Source organism: Urtica dioica, chromosome 9, assembly GCF_054948205.1.
Source record: "Urtica dioica subsp. dioica isolate 48M chromosome 9, U.dioica_male_clone48M_v1_H2, whole genome shotgun sequence".
In the NCBI taxonomy this organism is placed as follows: Eukaryota; Viridiplantae; Streptophyta; class Magnoliopsida; order Rosales; family Urticaceae; genus Urtica; species Urtica dioica.
The window spans coordinates 20090581-20109647 of record NC_142764.1 but is presented as its reverse complement, the minus strand read 5'-3'; the positions used below and the strand labels follow the sequence as shown (position 1 = coordinate 20109647).

Here is a 19067-nt window from a genome sequence, read left to right as displayed (position 1 = left end):
TGAATCCATTTTATTTGTGTTGACTAGCTATATTAATAACTAAACAGATTACAATAAATACTCGTTCACTTATTTATCACATATATTGATCTCTAATATCTCTAAGATGGGTGTGAATTAAACAGTGACTTAAGTTGTTACGCGTCAATCTCATTGCATTACATTGAAAATATATATTGAATACTTTCAAATTTCTATATAAATTCAACAAAAAGTGAATTTCTACGATTTCTTTCATCATTTTTCGTCAAGATATATCTACTCCTCTACTGCATATTTCACTTCTACGATTCTATTGATTTAACTTCGGAGCTGTACTACATAAATCAGATATACTGCTCTAAAGTTACACCAATATCGGTAGAGTTTTAAGTTTATTTTCAACATTCAAAATTCATTCAACAAATCAAATTTCATAAAGTAAAATACACATATTCTTCAATTTCTAGTCAAACAAAGTAATAACAAGTATCAAAATCCAAAATGTACTTTCTTTAAGATGGGGAGAGCAAACTCTTCCAACTTATATAACAAATACAGTACTCTCCTTTTATAAGCTTTTAAAATATTGATCGGTTGACTATATTAACCAAGTGGGACTTTATTTCCCCTCTAAACTCGTATGTTTAGAACTTGCTATGTTCTACTTCTAGGTATGAGGTGCCATTTTGCTACATGTTTCTCACATTTGCTACAAATATAAAAAAAATAAAAATAAAAAAATCCCATTCTTGAGCAAAAATTAAAATTAAAATTAAATCCCATCCATAACATTAAAATTGATTTCCTTTACATTTTTTCTTAGCGCTCCCAACATAGTCAATTAATAGATGAACATGACTATAAGTTTTCTTGTTCCCTTATTATTTTTGGGTTAAGTTTTGCCAAGCTCAAAAATCAGGCATTGTGATTTCCTCAAAAAAAAAAACCCAGGCATTCTGAGATGTTAAAGTAACTCACTCGCTCACTATTGACCGTGAAGATAACTTACTAAATATAAAAAATAGGAAAAAATAAATAAATAAAAGAACCGGTGTCGTTGGACCGATCAATTCCGATCGGACCGGTTCTCGAGCGCCGACGCCGCGGACTCGATGTGAAGGAGCAAACAAGAGTATACTTTTCTCTTCAACAGTTCCACGGTCTCCGTTACACCGCCGTCAATCTTGACCAGCCTGTCAAGCCACGCGTTCGCTTCCTTAAGCTGCGACAGAGTGACGGCAATCCGGTTATCCGGCTCGGCGGATCTCCGTCCCGTCCCGCTTTTCCCTTTCTTCTCCAGACGAAACCCTACGTCCAAAGCCGACGCCAAGAATCTGAGAAACCAAGACCTAGTTTCGCTCAACAGACTCTCTCTCAGCTCGTCGATCTCTCTCGCTCCGTCTCCTTTAGCCCATTCTAGTTTCTCAGCTCCGGCGAGTGACGTTTTCGCCGGCGACGATGATTTTGACGCGGTTTTTCCGAGAACTGAATTGGATTTGGTCTTGACGGATTTCTCGATGGTGAGAGGCTGTGAGATTGTGGTCAAAGGAAGAGGTTTGTTCTTCGACGACGGGACGGTCTCGTCCCAGTGTTCGAGGATCTCGTTGAGCGCGAAGAAGGCGGTGAATGAGACGTGTGGATTCTCCGGCGAGGCAGAGGAGCTAAGATCGGCAAACATACTGAAATAAATTCATCAGAATCAAGAATTATACAATTGACGATTGCGATGAATGTAAGTTTGGTTTTCTGTTTTAATACCTCAGGCATTTGACAAGACTCGCAGCTTTGGATGCCTCTTTTTGAGCTTCTGTTGCAACCAAAGAAGCTAAGTTCCTCCTTCTGAGCATTCCCTTGTATTATTTACAGACCAGAAAAAAAAAAGTGATTAACAAAACTAAACTCTCTCTTTAGCTCAAACAATAATTCCAAGTCAGGGAAAAACTGAATATACCTTTCCGTGCTTTAGAAGATTGGACGGCAAAGAAGACCAGAGAAGCGTCTCCGGCGAGCTATTCCTTTCTCTTCCTTTGTTCGACGACAAATTCGAGTTTACGTTCTCCTGTTTACTCGAACCACGCTTCGCCAGAGAAGTGTTCTTAGAAACCGCACCGACTCTCTCTCTGCCATTAGACGAAGAAATCTCCAATCTCGACGACGGTGCAGTGATATCGCCTCCATTTTTCGAAGGAGCCACAGACCTCGGCTGTATCATCAATCCAACGAAAGGAAGAAAAATGAAACAAAAAAAATGGTAAGAAACTGCAAAAGAAAAATGAAAAAGTACTAAAGCGTCAAAACTCCAACACGAATTTGTTTACCTGAGCATGATCAAGCTCGTGTTGCTTTCCTTTCTTGGAATCAGATGCAGCGAAACCCTGCATATACCTCGACGCCACGACCGCTCTTTCCTCTTTGATCGCAATCCTATGCCGCGTAACTAAAGGTGGGCAAAATCGTTTAACCAGTTAAACCTTTAACCACTTTGAAACCGTTCAAAATTAATCCCTTGGTTAAGCGCGTCAAAGCGCGCACCTTTACTCGTGACCTCGTCTTGATGTTGGGGCGGGCCGTTGGGTTCGGGGGTTTGGGCCGGGTCGAGAATCTGCATGAGCTCCTTGGGGGTTCCGACGAAGGGGTGTCGGCCTTTGACGGGCCTGAGGCCCACGAGGACGGGGACGGGGCGACCCGGCCCGATTCGGTCGACGTAGAAGAACTGGCCGAGCTGAAGATCGTCGTTGAGGATGAGATCGTGGTCGCGGTCGGAGAGCGAGACGTAGGTCGAGTGCGACGAGTCCGAGACTTTGAGGAAGAAGCCGTGGTCGGGCCAGAGCTCCGAGCCCGTTATGGCCGGGACGATCCCGATCACTTGGAGGAGGACCGAGCGGTGGTCCCCGCGCACCCGAGCGTGCGTGTTGTTCACGCTCTCTAGAAGCTTTAACAACACTCCGGGCGTGAGTGACGCCATATATCTTTCTTTCTTTCTACCACGTCGAAAAAGTATTGTCAACTGGTTTTCAGATAGAACTCTATGATAGTTAGTTAACGCGAGATTAGAACCCAAAATCTCGTAAGGCCTGAACAATGAGATCAGGCTCAAGACGAGAGTGAGCGTGAAGAGTTATTATCTTGAAAGTTGAAGAAACTTTCATCATTTTGTCAATTGATTTTGAGATAGAACTCTGTGTGAGATTAGAACCCAAAAACTCTATCGAGCACTTGCTCGAGACGAGTGAGCATAAAGAGTTACTATCTTGATAACGCATTAAAAAAAAAAAAAAAAAATCATGAGTTCCTTTAGATTGGCAATTTATTTTGAAATAGAAACTTGACAATCAATACATTATTAACCTTTTTGTTCATGCTATCATTCTTTCTGTCGACGTAGAAACATGAAAATGAAATACATATGTACCTGAAAGTGGAAGCATAAAGGAATATAAAATGTGATTGCCAAATCGGAGCACTAACTCTGTAGCATGAAAACACAGTGCCTGAGGAAATACTGGAACACTTTGGGCAATGGCTGAACCAGATCAGCAAAAGCCTTTAGCTTTCTTTTCTCTAATATTACTTTGTATGCCAGTCACGTAACTGTCGCTTCTCTTGGCTTTGAAGCCAAGCGACGAAAATAGCAACAAAATGCTGTGACAAATATTGCTATGGTGACTTTTCTTGTGATGTGAATGGAAGAATATAGTTCACTTTTTTTTTTCAACCGTAATGTGACAGATCATCACTCTCGTATTGTATACTATAATAATGGGTATTTAAAGTTGGCTGTTGAGTCTCTTTTTCCCTCGTTGCCTTTTCCTTTTCACAGTTAGAGGAAGTGGAGCTATTGAGAAAGGTAAAGAGAGAGAGTATGGCAGGTATTTAATTATTCCATATATTAGAGAGAAAATAAAAAGAAAAAATTAAAACAAAAAAAGGTTTCGTGCCATGACCAGAAACTCTGTACACGTGAAACATTTATATAAAATGAATTTCGAGTATCATTCCTATCTTTCTCAATTTATTTATTGGTTATTTTTTCTTTTATCTGTAGTACTATTGTATATGATAATTATTGTATTTTATGAACAAGACCCGACTTCTGTGGATAAATTGAAGGCGTGTCATTATCACAATTCAGAACATAATACGTAAGAGCAGTGGTAATTTCATCAAATCTTTTACTATTTCGAAAAAGTCGACTCTTTTACGACTACAATGATTTAACGTGCATGTTTCCAAATAATCTTTTAATTGTTGACAGAATAAAGAATACTACCAAATAAAGTAAACTAAAATAAATTAAGCACAAGCGTGTATACGTCAAATAAGACACACGTAATTGCGATCATTCGTATTAAATAAATTATATAAATCTCTGTATTTTCCAACTAGTCATCTGTTGGAAACTAGTTCTATTTTGAAGACTATAATCATTTTTATACCAAAACAAGAACTATTACACTCATTGAAGAGTTTCAGATAACATTCACATAGCCTATTAGGAGTTCATAATTAAAGCACAACTTTTTACTTGATCTGTAAGCAATTCCAGAAGATTCCCCTCAAAGGAAGTCGGGTAGTTCAGTTGGGTGGCCAATTTTACAAAACTTGCTAAACAACAATATATAAAGAAGATAAAAATGGTAAAATATCACAAAATCCCTTGGTGTTGACCAAATGACACATTATTATCATCTAGTTGATTATGCTGTATTATAAAAGAGCCCACAGTTACGCTATGTGTTTTAGCTCGATCATAAAAAATAATAAACAAATACAAAATCGCTCTTGATTTGTGAATTAAAAAAACTCTTGTATTCAATTTCTCGTTAGACCAATTAACTTTTCTTATTGTTGATTTCTATACACAAGTACGTTTTAAATAGCAAAAATAAGCACCATATGTATAGTTAAAAACGTATAATTATTTTTTTTTTTTTACTTTATTCACAAATTTGAAAACAAATAGCAAAAAACATTATAAATTAGATAAATATTAAAAAAAAGTAAAATAGAAAAAATAGATATTATAAACCATATAAATTAGATTAACCTTGAAAATATATAGATTACATGGTATTAATTATAAATATGATGTTAATTTTGGCTATTTTTAGAAGTGTTAAGTGTACAGAAATCAACAATATTAAGGGTATATAGTACTAAGGGGTAAAAATGTAATTAATCATATTTTTCAAAAATAAAATTCAAGGATTTTTAAACACAAAAGTAAAAGCTGATGGTTTGTTGTGAGAGAGTGTGGCATAGGGGATAATTATGTCATTTAAAAAAAACTAACTTAGTTTTTATGATACAGTGTAAAGCAAGGTATAATATTACGTTATTTGGTCAAAACTGGAAGTTGTTTCTTTTTGTGGTACTTTCTCAAAATCAAATTGGAAACAATAGTTCATAACTAAACAAATTGGACACTATATAAATTATTCATAAAATATCTACCCCTTAAAATTTTGAGCATGTAACATAGTAGTTTAAAAAAAAAAAAAAAAAAAAAAAATCTCAAGTGGCTTCCAACTGAGTATCCTGAAAGATAACCAAACTTGTGTTTTCCCTTAACATGTTGAGAGCATTCCATTATATTTCCTCCATTAAGTTTACGTGAGGTCATGGAATAGCTTTGAAAGGATTCTATATAAGAGATAGAACTCGATCCACTTGAATGAGTAGACACACCTGTTAAATTGAGACTATAACTATCTGGATCAATCATTTAAATTCGACGAGACTCAGTACAAGTACTCAGCTCTGATATCATGTAAACACAATCTAGCTGGATGCTTTTCTTCAGTGCTGAATCGGTATTAAATAAGGTAATAAGTGACCTAATTTCCCCCTAAAAAGAACTAAAAATCTAAATCTCATAAAGGATGAGTATCTCTGTAGAGTAGAAACTAATTACAACAGACATGATTACCAACTAATTTACAAATATTACCGGCTTATAGCGGCTATTTGACTTGAAGTAATTGGAAAAGAGATTAATCTAAACAATTTTGCTTGACAAGGCAAGTAATAAATGTAATTTTAGAATTGCCCCAAACATGGAAGCTTTGCACCACACTCAACCAACGAGAAAGAAAAAAAGGAACAATTCAGGGACATTTGAAGATGAAGGAGAATCTCCATTACTTTGATTGAGAGGGAAAGTGATAAGATAGTTATAGAAGCTATTATTGGGCATATAATGAGCAAGCACATCACTCTCTTAAAATGTCAACAATGCTGATTTTGAACTAAATGTCACCATCAGATTTACAATCACGCCATGCAGAAACAAAGAATGCCTCTGTAACTACCAAAAAAATCACAATTACATTACGCCAATATGCGACTCATTGTCCAGAGTGACCTCCAAAAAAGTGAAAAAGAAAAGAAATATACACCATACTTTTTTCAACACAAGCAGGTACGTCGGTACGGGCTATAGCTAGAAGAAAAAATAACGAGGAAGGCCTCGTGAATCCGCCGAGAAGATGTACATGGATGGTCCGATTCCCAGATCGTTATCCTGATTTGATGGTCGTGCCGTGTCATGACTAACCTCAAACGAAACCACACTTTCACTACTTTATCTGAGCTTCGAGTCGCTTCCTTTGCTTCGGAATGATGAGAGCGAGAAGAACGAGCGCGGAGCTGTGCACATTCTAGTGTTAGCATCAATCTCACCATCTAGGTTAACAAACAATTTATACATTTTAGTAGTAAATTACCTTTTAACGAGCTTCCTGACAAATGATCATCTCTCAATTGGAAATTTACTGGAGGTGCCGGGATAGAGCTTTGCAATGATTCAACTGTTACAATCGAGAAGTAAAAAGAAAAAGAAAAACCAGAATGATGATTAAGCTTTAACAAAATCTCTACATAAAAAAAAAATAAAAAATAAAAAAAAGGTAGTTGACATTTTAAACACAAATTTTACCCTGTTCGTTGAACTCGTGTTCGTTAAAGCTATCATCGGAAGGGCCCTGAAAGAACCCCATTCTCGTCTTCCTCAAGTCTTCGGACGAGCGGTTGGCAAGATCTCGACCGTCTTCCACATCATCATCTCCTTCAGAAGTCGTGGCTGAAATCCAGTCCATCAAGCTGTCGGTTCCGCGGCTTTTCCTCCCAAACTTCAGAAGCCGTTTGAACCCTTTAGTCATATCCTTTCGAGACTGATTGTACGAAGAAGAGTTAGAAGCGATGACGGGTTTCTGAGCACTCCCCCATTTCTTTCTCATTCTGGCCGCGTCAGCCTCGGTTTGTGTGAGCCCGTGAGAGTTCCAAGAAGCCGGGCTTCCCATCGGAGAGTCGATGTCGGAGGTTTCATTCCGATATGAAAACGGGTGGTTGAGACGAGAGTTCCACGACACAGGGCTCTCTCCTGGAGAGTCTTGGAGAACCCCAGCGGGATGAATGGCTGTGGCGGGTAACTCTGCAACTGAAGCGGGGTCGATTTGGGAAAGTGATCTCGTTGAATCAAAGTTACCGGAATTGTCCGACTCCTGACTCAGTCTCGATTTTCCATTGTCAATGTGGTCACTATCTTCCACTTCCATGGCTTTAAGCTCTTCGTTGTCATCGTCATCGTCGTCGTCTTCTTCTTCTACTCTTTCTACTTCCTCTTCCTTCTCTGTATCTACAGATTCATCTGCCTCGAAGCCCAAGTCATTGATGTCTTCATTTTCCAAAGTTTCTGCAGCCGCGGAGGCTTTAAGCTTGGCATTGCTAACTCCAGAACCGGGACCTATCCCATTGCCTTTCCTTAGGAAGGGCTTTGTTGTACCTGCATTTTTCAGTAACTTTTCATATATACTCTTCTGATCAGTTTGCTCTATATTGAATTTCAGTTGCGACAAAACTACACCTTCAGAATTCAAAGACGGCAAATCCTTGGACTCCACAGGATTAGCCGCGCTTTTCCGCAGAGCGTGAGACCGCCGTGGCTTCTCATCCTTGAGAGTAATTGCCTCTTCGCTTGCACTCTTGTTCCGGGAATAACTTCTCACCTGTGAGCTACGCATGGCTGTTTTGCTTGCTCCGGAAGAGGGCCTTGTGTTTTCTTTTCTGAGATCGGAGAAGTTTGGAACCGACGCTGCCATGGGATTCTCTGACTGTGCTCTTCGCCTCCCTGAATTGGAATTTGAAAGCTTGGATGATGACCTGGGAGCCGGTGCTGCATTCGTACGAGCCATTGACGATGATAAATTCCTGTTGGGAAAAGGTTTCTTTGTTTGGCTGGGTCTAGAAGCACCCTCTCCCGAAGACCCCTCGCTAAGAAATCTATCTTGACAGTAAAATTTCTGTCCTGAAAATTCAGAAGGATCTTCTTCCTCTTCACTTGGCAGTGAATCTATCGACTGTTACCCAGAGGAAAACTCAACACTGTTAGACACAAATACAATTACAAAGGTGTTGCTAGAAAGAGATGTGTATCGAAAATTTGAACATATCGAGTTTCCTAAACTCGTTACTGGATTTATAAAAATACCTGTCCCCTCTTCAAACCAGAGCGTACGTTGAAGGACCTGAGTTTTTCTGCACGCCAACGAGCACTAGATGCTGAATCTTGTCTCTCTGCCGATCCTGAAAACTTGGCCTTCAACTCTACGCTACTCTGCTCAAGACTTTCCTGCATGGCTTTCAACTTGGCTTTTCTCTCCACCCCTTTAGAACCCAACTCATCCCTAAGTTTAGCATCCCTTTTTTGCATATATCTCTCGTAAAATTTTCCCCTAGACTCTTCTGAAAACCCGAGGTCTGAGAAATTCCTCGTCAGAGAATCAGCGGAATTGGGGGCATCGATGCCTTTCTTTGTGACGGGCGTGCTGAACTTGACTGCATCACTAAACCCACCAGAAGATTCTTCTATCGTGCTTTTTTCGGGTAATTGTACTGGAGTTATCTCATCTGTTGCTGGTTTCGTGTCTGCGGGTTTACTTCTTCGCGCCGAACCAGACTGATCCGTAGGCACCCGGAGCTTGTGCTCTGCAAAAAGCTTTTCGAGTTCATTTGCCTTTACTTTAAGCTCATCATTCAGCTCCTGATTTCCCTTGGTCTGCCTTACTCTCTGAATTTGTTCTGCTGGTAGTTTTGATGTTGTCACTGAGCTCTCCTGGTTTGATGAGAACTTCTTGAGGTTAAAGTCTGATTTGCTCTCTTTATCGGGCAAATAGCTTCCGTCCCTCTTGACCTGTAACTTCTTGACGGGCTCGCGAACGGAAGAAACAGGTTTATGGAGTTTCATTTTCTGAAAACCAGAATCGTCTGCTTCTATTTGTTGACCTCCCAAGGACGTAAAATCACCTTCGCTCCCCTCAAATCCTCCCGTAAGCGACGATCTCCGTTGATGCTGGGGAGGCAGCTTATCACCCTCGGCTGATTTCGGCAGAGTTGGGACCGCCTCCTTCAGTTTCAGTCCGCTGCCGAAATCAAATTGCCCCGAAGAAGATCGAGAATGACTTCGGAAAGTTCTTGGACGAGAAGGAATCAGCGACTCAGTAACCTGTTCAGAATCTTCCACCTTATTCACAGACCCGCTTTCGGACGGAACAACTCCTCCCTTACCGACCTGAAACTTCGCTCCCGAGAAAATCTCCACCCTCTCCGAAGACCCCCTTGGTTGAGCCGTGGAGTCTGCCTCCTCGGACCCACTGCTCTGATTTTCTCTGTTTGAGAGTCTCAATTTCTCGTCAGAGACCTTATGATCACTCAAGCCAACCTGATCGGCCCTTTGAAAAGAGAACTTGAATTGGGGCTGAGAAACCGCTGGCTCCTTCTGACTCTCCTCGTCTCTTCTATTAGAACTGGCACTCTGAGTCTGCTCCTCCACTTGGTCTTTGATCCTTGTCTCTGCTCTAATCGATGAGGTTGAATCATTTAACCCTCTCTGATCCTTGGCTTCGGAGTCCCCAGATACAATAAAACTGGGCTTGGCATGAGAAGCAGAGGAAGCAGAAGATGGCGTACACAAGGGACTCTCTGTATCCTTCTTCTCACCACTCAGATCGATACTCATGTCACTGACACCACTCCATCTCCGCAAAACGCCCCTCTCGAGCCCGACTGTCAGCGCCGACGAGACGTCGGAGGAGAGCCTCCTCAGCTCTACTGACTTCCCAACCACAACGGGTTTGCCGCCACTTCCGGGACCAGATTGCTCCTTCTGCTTGTTCTCGAAGAGATTGATACGGTCCTGAACGCTGAGCCGCCTCGCCGCTGGACCCGATGAAGAAGAAGAAGAAGGAGAGGGTTCGCTCTGAGAAGGCTGTTCCTTCCCTGTCTCTGTGTCCCCTTTTTGTGTCTCTTCCTTGACTTCGTTTTTCGCATTTAGTGTAGAAGATGAGGTGGTGGACACGTGGGCCTTGGTCTCGTGGCAAGTGGCCCGTCTTGATTGGTCTAAGAGGGTTTGTGAAGGGAGATGGGGTGCAGAGGATTCTTCTGTGGGGTCATCGATGGACATATCAGAGCCATAGGATGATCTAACAGCACTGTCATCGACACTTGGCTTCCATCCATTGCTCAACTCAGGTCTTCTTTGGCAAAGGGATACAAACTTGGTGCACGCTTCGCTGCACAAATCATTGAAAAAATCCCTAGTAAGTTTATTTATTCAGATATTCAAAAAAGGTGACAGCCAAATATTGATCAAGTTGAGAAGTATAAGGTTGTTGAGATATGAAAAATAGGAAAGGGCCACTTCAACTGCTGTACCTATCATTGTTTTGACAGATAATATTAGCACTTTTTTATTATTATTATTATTATTGTTATCCATCAATATCTTAATTTTAATAAAAATTAACACGGGTTCCTTGATATTTTCTAGTGGACTACATACGACTCGTTTGATTTTGATGTGATGACCATATCAAAAAGAGTTTTAAAATAGGCTCCAGAAAAGCAGGCATAATACATGGCAAATATGAGATTTTAGTAGCTTACTTGGATCCCACTTTGAAAAAGATTATTCTCCATTAAACCTGTAATATTATATTTCTGCTCTCCACAATCATCACTACTGATGATGGTACAATTGACTCGGATAATAAATTTGGGAGCAAATTAGATGTGGAAGTACCAGATCCAATGATGTACATTCTATAGCTCCAAAAACTTAGTCTCTATCGTATTTTTATTATTATATTATATTATTTTGGTAAGGCAGTACGTCCAACTTAATTTATCTATGTAGCCTGGCCTTTAACCACTAACCTAATACCCCTAAAGTAAGTTAGACTGTTTTGATTAGTTATACCAAAGTAGGGCCTTAATTATTAAATTTAAGGTCACATAAAATATATTTTAAAAAAAAATTAGGCATTACCATGGCTTATTTAAACGCAAAAAGAAAAAAAGGAAGAAGAATTGAGCTAAGATGTAAAGAGGCCAATAGATGAAGATAGTTTCATTGCCACATTGATCTAACCTCCCTCCATATACAAAAATAAAACCCCATATAAAGGACAGACACAGAAAAACTGTTGACCTTGGGTGTATAAGTGCTATGGAAGGAGATATAAGGGATTTATCAAAATTAAGTTCATGTAAAGATGAAAATTCTAATTAGTTATACCAAAGTAGGGCCCAAATTAGGAAACTCAAGAACACATGAAAATTGGTTTAACCATGGCTGATTTAAACCCAAAAAAAGGAAGATGTGACGGGGCTAATGGTTCAAAATGGCTTCCTAGCCATATTGGTTTATCCATATAAATATTTTTTTAAACAATGAAGTATCACATATAAAAGACAGAACAGAAATAGTGCGGAGAGCATAAGTCAGAGACAGATAGGTTGTATACAAGCTGCACTAAGTACAGAAAGAGCAGGAGATAAAAGAGTATGCCCACATATAAAGTTCAGTACAAGATGGAATTTCTAAGAGCTCTTACTTTAAGCGATGGGCACCAAATCGATCTGCAAAGACTTGAAGATCTGAGATGGCATTGGGGTTGAAACCAGCCGCTGATGCACGAGCATAAGCTGTGACTAAGTCTTGCTTGACCGCGGAAAGCCGTACATCAATAGCTCTCAAAAGCTCCTTCCTGCAAAACGACAAACAGAGTAAAAAGGATATAAAAAGCAACTTGCAAGATTAGAAACAAAAATCCTTGCCAGTAAAAGTGAAAATTTGAGAAGGTAATCGAACAAAGTGGCTCGAGATGGCGATGGCTACTGTAAAAGTATATTCCAACCACAACTTGGAAGAAGAAGAAAAAAAAATTTGTAGCGAACGAGTAAAAAACGTTGATGAATTTTAAGAACCATCTACAATTCTTGATATAATAAATCAGAGTATTACTTCGTTGCATCAGCTGAGGCAGTGGATCCTGCTCCTTCTCCACCTGCAGCAATTATATAAAAACGAAATTGTCATTTTCATTAAATTAAGTATGAGCAAGATCAACACTAAGATTAGAACATTAAGCTTAGAATGTGTTAAACTACTGATTATGAATCAAAGTTACTGATTGCAAGTACTCAAACATCTATCGGGCCTTTCAAATGTCCCAAAACCAGGAACCCCAACCCAACCCATAGGACAATGAATCATGTTGGAGTATTACTTTGAATAATATTTATTAACACCAAATTAGAAGCAAATCGCAACTCTTTGTATAAGATATGTAGGCATAACAGTTACAATACTCCCAAGAGGCTACTCATGGGTATTGCATCGAATTTGGTGCAAGTAGAGACTTTAGATATCTTGTAACCATCTCTATTCAGATAGTTGGTTACAACTATCATACCCTTGATTGTTGTACTATTAGTAATTCAATGTCTTCTCACGCGTAACATAGACGCACAACAACGAAACGGATGCAAAACCCAGTAGCATCAATTAAAACAAAATATTACTCAGGAACGACAGCTCCAAACATTTCAAGAAACCTACCACTAGATCACCGAATTTAGTTTTATCTAAATGTGCCACTCTACATACCTTAGAATCCAATGAAAGAGATTTCATAACACTTTTCTAGTGATAACACATTGGACGCAACTGCAGAAGTTTGATATCAACCACTCTAAAAAGCCCCAGAAAAAAGCATCGGAAAGAATATTAGAAAAGGTACTGAAAATCCAAGGAAGATGATAGATAGCATTGGAGTTCTGTTCAACTTAAAGAAGACCCAAAATCATCAAAATTAGAGCGACATCTCACATTAAATACATATAAATAAAGCTATGTACTACTACTATTATCACTTGTTAGACTGAATGGAATTCTGAGTTTGGATTATATGGAACCACCTAATGAGCCACCCATTAACAACTATATAAAAACACAGCATATAACTTCCGCATTACTGGAACATGGTATACTGTCGATGTTTGGGTACAGTGTTCCTCTGCTTGCCAACAGGGCAGGGTTATAGAGTAAGACTTGTTTACGATGTGAACTTTAACTTGGCATTATTGCCTACATTTAGAGAAAAATGATAACCCGTATATACTTCCAGGAAACCAGCAGATGCAAGTCTAACTATAACACTTGCAGGTGAGAGAAAAATATCCAATAAATCTGCTGCTTTGAATCTCTGAAAGACTGCCTTCAAATAAGAAACAAGGTCTAATCTTTCAACCCATTTTAAGCTAGCTTCTCAAAGTAGTCAAATTGTACTTCCTCTACCAATTCCAAAGTCCACCACAAAAGCATTAGTAAATTTATCTCCAATGAAAACATCAGAGCTCCAACTAACAAACAGTCCCATTGTTGGCTCAAACTACATTTCAAGATGATTGGAATTCCTGGTTGTGCTTGTCTGTTGGCTCAAACTGTCCCATTGTTCTAAATATTCGAAAAGGGTACGGGCATTCCTATTTCGAACATGCTTGTTCTGGATACTAAGATCATAGAATTCTGCTGGTTGAAATTATTATAAAATAATTATACAAAAAAAAAAAGGAAAATGGAACATACCAAGTGCTCCAGAGTGCTGATCTCCCATTCCCTGATAAAAATATTAATATAGGGTCAGCAAAATTAAATAACAAGAATCAAAATTTAATATTATTGTTATTATCATTATTCTGCATCTGATCAAAGCAGAAAAATCACCTGAGAATATATTTTCCGTGCTGCCTCTAGTTGAGACATCTCTGCATCCAATGTATTAACTAGTTCCACGACTTCTGGCGTACTTACAAACCGCACAAACCTAAAAGAAACGGGGCCAACCAAAGGAAACTTAGTCAACTCGACAAATAATGAAAATTTCTCAAACATCATTTTTATAACATTACAAGAAAAAACCTTTCAAGTGTTCCTTTGGTGAACCAAATCTCGGCATTTCTAGATCTCCCAGCTTCAAGTTTAATCGACTGAACTGCAAGCGCAACTTGCTCTTCCGCAACCTTTAAATGACTCACAAATGGTTTGACTGATCCCGATGCAAGTTTCTCCATGTCTCCATCGCTACAGACCAATAATTCACACCTTCATGGAACACGACCGACAAGATATGTCAAAATGATATAAACCAAAACTCCAAACTTTGAAAGACTGGAAATATCATTCTCACCGTGATCGCCTCGGTGACAACTGAAACACAGCATAATCAAGAGGCGTTTCAGACTTCATTTTTTTCTCTTCTGATGCGATTATTCTATAATTATTCTGTTCTCTTCATCGCCGAAATGAAAGTCTCCATAACACCGTGAATCCTGGCAATACAGAGTAAGCAATTCAAAAAACAGATTCAGAAATTTAGAACAAAAGCAAAAACTCTCCTGAACATTCTCACTTTCACGAGTTCAACTATGAATATATTAAAAAAAAAATTCTAGGACTAATAAGGAATGAAAGGAATGTTGTTTGCTGAAACACCCATAATCAGTGTGAAGTAGCTAAAACCTACCAAATTCAGACCAAAACGCTCGCCAAAACCAAACCAGTAGATCTTAGCCCTAAGACCCTTGGCAACATCATAATGCACACAGAGTTTGAACACTTTTTTCCCAAAAATAGAAACCAATAAAAGCGGCACATATATCCGATAAGTTTCAGATCTGATTCAAAGGAATCGGAGCCCAAATGCCGTGTCAAATAAACCCGGATAGATGAGTGTACTTCGACTCAAGAACAACTTCACATATCCAACAATGTCCGACAAAACCCAGAGAGAGAAAAAGAAAAGAAGAAGAAGAAAAAGCGCTCACACACACACACACACTTACATGCACACAAGCAAAAATAAAATAAAATTGGAGTCCGAAAAAAAAAAGAATCAGACAAAATTAGGAGACGAATGCGAAGCCGATCGTCGAAATCAGAGACGAACCTGAGAGCTCAATCCAGGAGATCTTCGATTGCTTAATCGGATTGATAGATTTCAAATTCGCACCGGCATTACGCTCTCACACACTCTCTTTCTACATAAAGTATGTATGTATGTACATTTCTCTTCATATATATCGCTCTTCTTCTTCTAGGTCTCCCTTATGGCGATTAACCGAGTTCTCCAAATCTTTAGCCTATTTGAAATTTTTTGCAAGTAAATTTTACTCTTCTTTATTATTCTAATATACTTTAAATAATAAAATATAAAAAATGGGCTACTAAACAATGAAACTATTTTTTTTGCTTTACTCACAGTTCTGAAATGTAATCTTAATATATATATATATATATATATTTATTTTCTTTTGCTTGACTTGCTTTCTCTCTCTCTCTCTACACTTGGAGAGAGAAAGGATGGAGAGAGAGTGTGTGAGTATTGTGCTGTTGTTGTTGGGCTTCAGACAAATTTTGTCTGTAACTTGTATAATCTATAGACGAGGCTTCTTTTTTGTTCAAAGAGACGAGGATTTGAAAGACGGAAAGAGACTCCTTGCTGGTCATCATATGACGACTTTACTAAAATACCCTTCGTTCATTTTACGTCAAATTACCATTTTGTCCATCGTATATGAGATTATTGATTTGTATTTTGTACTGTCCTGTACTCTTTTCTTTCTAAATGTTTTTTTAACTTTGATCTATAAAAAAGATTAAAAATAACATATGCATGGCATCTAAACGCTATCTGGTACACATTAATTCAGCTTAATAAGATTTACTACAATTAATTAGAAATCTTACATAATAAAAAAAAAAAAATTGACAACTATAAATTTACAATAAAAATTTATTAATTATTGTAACTATGAATTTAACAAAAACAAAAAATTAAACTAGGTTTGAGATGCTCTTATATTTATCTAAGTGATTCAAAATTATTACATTAAATTCATTAAAAAAAAATTAAATGGATTATGGTTTTTTTAATAACTGCGATAAAAAAAAAATATAAGAGATAAAATATACTTTCGATGTAATCACTTCCTTAACTAGCTGCGAGACTTGACCTATATTATATACACCTTTATTATATAATTGTTTGTATGCAAATGGGATATAGAGTGAAATCTGTAAAACTAAAGCATTTGAATTAAAATAAATAAAAAAAATTATATATATATATATTAAATTAGGTTTTGATTTTGATCTTAAAATTAAAATAAAAATCGCTTTTATACACACAACAAAAAAAAAAAAAAAAAACATAGTCCTCTAATGTCATTGTTTCCACTCATAACCCCGTGTCGAATTTTTCATGACTTTCTCATCACCAATCGCTTGGTTAAGTATGATATATTTTATTTAATTATGTGATGTTTTCCAAATAATTAGAGATACGAATTATTTGATAGCATGGATTATAGATATCACAAAACATTGGTGTAATCTATCGTTCTTGCTATTTATTTATTTTTTTCTTTTTTTAAATAAGATTTGACATCACCGTATTTCTCCACCACTTAAACGAGAGCTATTAATAAAATTTCACATAATTCCACCCACGTGTAAAAAAAATAAAAAAAATTTTACCAAATGTAATTCATTTATCATTAATCATAATATATTATATATTAGCAATACATCATACATGAGAAATAAGCATTTATCTTTGTCAAATATAATATTTATTGAAAGCTTCTTGTAGATACTGAATTTGTCAAAACTCCGTACTCAAGAGTTATGATTTTTTTAGATTTAAGATACAAAGATTAAGAAATGCATCAATTCAGAAAATTTGTGAAAACTTATTTACAGAGATACAGATAGGTGGACTTATTTTGTTTTTGTCAACTTTCTATCATATTTCCCATTTTGTTTTTTTGACTGGCTTGACAAATTCATTATTTAGACCAACTCCAGCCGTACTGTATAACTGTGATTTGGTGTTATGATTCACTCCACCCGAACGCGATATACAACGCTAATATAGCGTGAAGTGCTTTTCATTTATTGTTTTGCGCTATATATGATGCATTACTATTCATTACGCCAAATCAATTTTCACTTGTTATTTAGTCCTTAAAAAATTTATTATTAACTCAATTTTCACTGTTTTATAAAAGTATTTCTTTTTTATCTCAAAAATTATTTATATATATTAAATATTTTAAAAGACCACAATATTTTAAAATACAACATTGACATTTGGAGTTTAGGAAAAACTAAAATGACATTAATATTAATACCGAAACGAAATAACATTACAACGACGTCGAAATGCAAAATTAAAAAAAAAAACATTAAAATAAAGGGTATGGAAATAATGAATAAGTGATATAATTGGAAGATATTAGATAAATATAATGGTATATAAATAAATAAGAGAAAGTGGAATATAAAACTAATATTTCAATTTGGTGTAAAAAATAGAGTTCGGTTGGAGATGAGGTAGTGTTTGATGTGACATGTACTGTAAAATAGAGTAGAAAATTGTGTAATCGGGTGGAATTGGTCTTTAACTCTTCTAAAAAAAACATGGTGACCCAAAGTCCATTTAACTCCAAAGGCAAAGCATTTGAAGGGGCTAATGGTCCACCAATCAACGAAACGGGGTACTATTGTAATTTTAAATAAACCAATGCTGTGGTCAACTATTCACATATATCCACTTCGGTTGAGTAACGGTGTAAGTGTAACCTATCATCGCAGATTCTATATTTAACGGTTCCTTCAAAATTAGCATTAGGTTGTAAAAATAAAAAATAATAATTTAGTATGCATTGGGTTTGAAATTAAGACTGCAATTACTTTTCTTTTTTTCAAAAAATATAGAAGGTTTTATTTTTCCCTAGTAACTTTGAATGCAAATCCACCCGACAAACATTTAAATTTTGTCTCGTATTGATCATTTCGTATCCCACAAACAATACGTAACTTTACTATTAAAAAAAAAAAACAATACGAAGCTTGTCTTATTGCCATCACAAAGCACAAATCACTAAACACCTTCGCTACCCAACTTTTCCCCATAAAGAATTGAATATTATGAGAAAAAGACAACTTATCAAAAATGATAGTGGAAGATCAGTTTTTTTTCCCCTTCCTTTTTAGTCTTTCTAATCTAACAAAATATTTCCCAATTTTTTTACACGTCACCCAGAAATCACACTTGCATGAAGTGATCATTTTTAAAAATGTGAAGCCGTATCTAGTTTGAGAAGTCAAATGTTAAATTCAAAAATCTAAATCTTATATTTTTTTTCTAATTTATGTAATTTGATTGAAAGTTTGCATCATGTTACAATTTCCATTCTCACACCATGTAGAACACAATCAATTACATTTAATTTCGTTTCATGGATTCACACCCACACCACATGAATGAGATGCATATTAATCCTAATTATTGCCTTGTATTTGTAGTTGAATTTGGAAACAAAGGACTATGATGTGTCAATGTAGACAGATTATCGCGCGGTCGTACAAGTCGAATGGCGTGAAACAATGTCTAGTCACAAATCGTGTCGTGCGAGGGGTTAGATGTGACACACAAATGTCGATACTGAAAAGTGTTCCTGATTGACCTAGTCTCACGGACAAAGCGTCAAATGCACGAGGTCACTCTAGGAGCATCTAGCAAAATTGAGGATTGAACCAGAGATGAGTTGTCTCAGAACACGGCACCACACGCAAGAAGTGAGTAATGCATTCAAATATGGTTAACGAAGCATATGCGCGAGGTTGGTGGGTCCATCGGGAGGATCGTGTGCGCGATCGTGGTGGATGTATCAAGCGGGCT

General features: G+C 37.2%; 2 protein-coding genes across 4 annotated transcripts; both read right to left on the bottom strand.

Annotated features, from left to right (window-relative positions):
* Positions 1–764: 764 nt before the first annotated feature.
* LOC149385623 (protein CORTICAL MICROTUBULE DISORDERING 1-like) lies at positions 765–3534 on the bottom strand. Its single transcript, XM_089627213.1, has 6 exons — positions 3395–3534; positions 2515–2963; positions 2301–2419; positions 1934–2185; positions 1741–1832; positions 765–1661 (listed from the first exon to the last, which is right to left on the bottom strand). The coding sequence occupies exons 2-6, from the start codon at positions 2945–2947 to the stop codon at positions 1049–1051; spliced, it is 1509 nt and encodes a 502-aa protein (XP_089483339.1). The 5' UTR covers positions 2948–2963; positions 3395–3534; the 3' UTR covers positions 765–1048.
* Positions 3535–6111: 2577 nt separating this feature from the next.
* On the bottom strand, positions 6112–15588 carry LOC149385622 (uncharacterized). Of its 3 annotated transcripts, XM_089625125.1 has the most exons (12): positions 15270–15588; positions 14511–14652; positions 14243–14425; positions 14048–14147; positions 13910–13940; positions 12284–12326; positions 11874–12026; positions 8471–10550; positions 7847–8339; positions 6920–7765; positions 6708–6791; positions 6114–6630 (listed from the first exon to the last, which is right to left on the bottom strand). In XM_089625125.1, exons 2-12 carry the CDS (start codon positions 14567–14569, stop codon positions 6566–6568), a joined length of 4137 nt encoding a protein of 1378 aa, XP_089481251.1. In that variant the 5' UTR covers positions 14570–14652; positions 15270–15588; the 3' UTR covers positions 6114–6565. The 3 variants fall into 3 exon arrangements, with proteins under 3 accessions (XP_089481248.1, XP_089481249.1, XP_089481251.1); XM_089625122.1 differs by having other exon boundaries at positions 6112–6630; positions 6920–8339; XM_089625123.1 differs by lacking the exon at positions 15270–15588 and adding an exon at positions 14847–14880 and having other exon boundaries at positions 6112–6630; positions 6920–8339.
* Between the last annotated feature and the right edge of the window lie 3479 nt (positions 15589–19067).

Coding starts and splice junctions, on each gene's coding strand:
- LOC149385623 (XM_089627213.1), bottom strand. CDS start 2,947: ATGGCGTCACTCACGCCCGGAGTGTTGTTAAAGCTTCTAGAGAGCGTG. Junction 2,420..2,514: donor AGACGAGGTCACGAGTAAAG/GTGCGCGCTTTG, acceptor GCCCACCTTTAG/TTACGCGGCATAGGATTGCG. Junction 1,662..1,740: donor AGTCTTGTCAAATGCCTGAG/GTATTAAAACAG, acceptor AATTTATTTCAG/TATGTTTGCCGATCTTAGCT.
- LOC149385622 (XM_089625122.1), bottom strand. CDS start 14,569: ATGAAGTCTGAAACGCCTCTTGATTATGCTGTGTTTCAGTTGTCACCG. Junction 14,148..14,242: donor ACCAAAGGAACACTTGAAAG/GTTTTTTCTTGT, acceptor CGTTTCTTTTAG/GTTTGTGCGGTTTGTAAGTA. Junction 10,551..11,873: donor TTTGGTGCCCATCGCTTAAA/GTAAGAGCTCTT, acceptor TGATTTGTGCAG/CGAAGCGTGCACCAAGTTTG.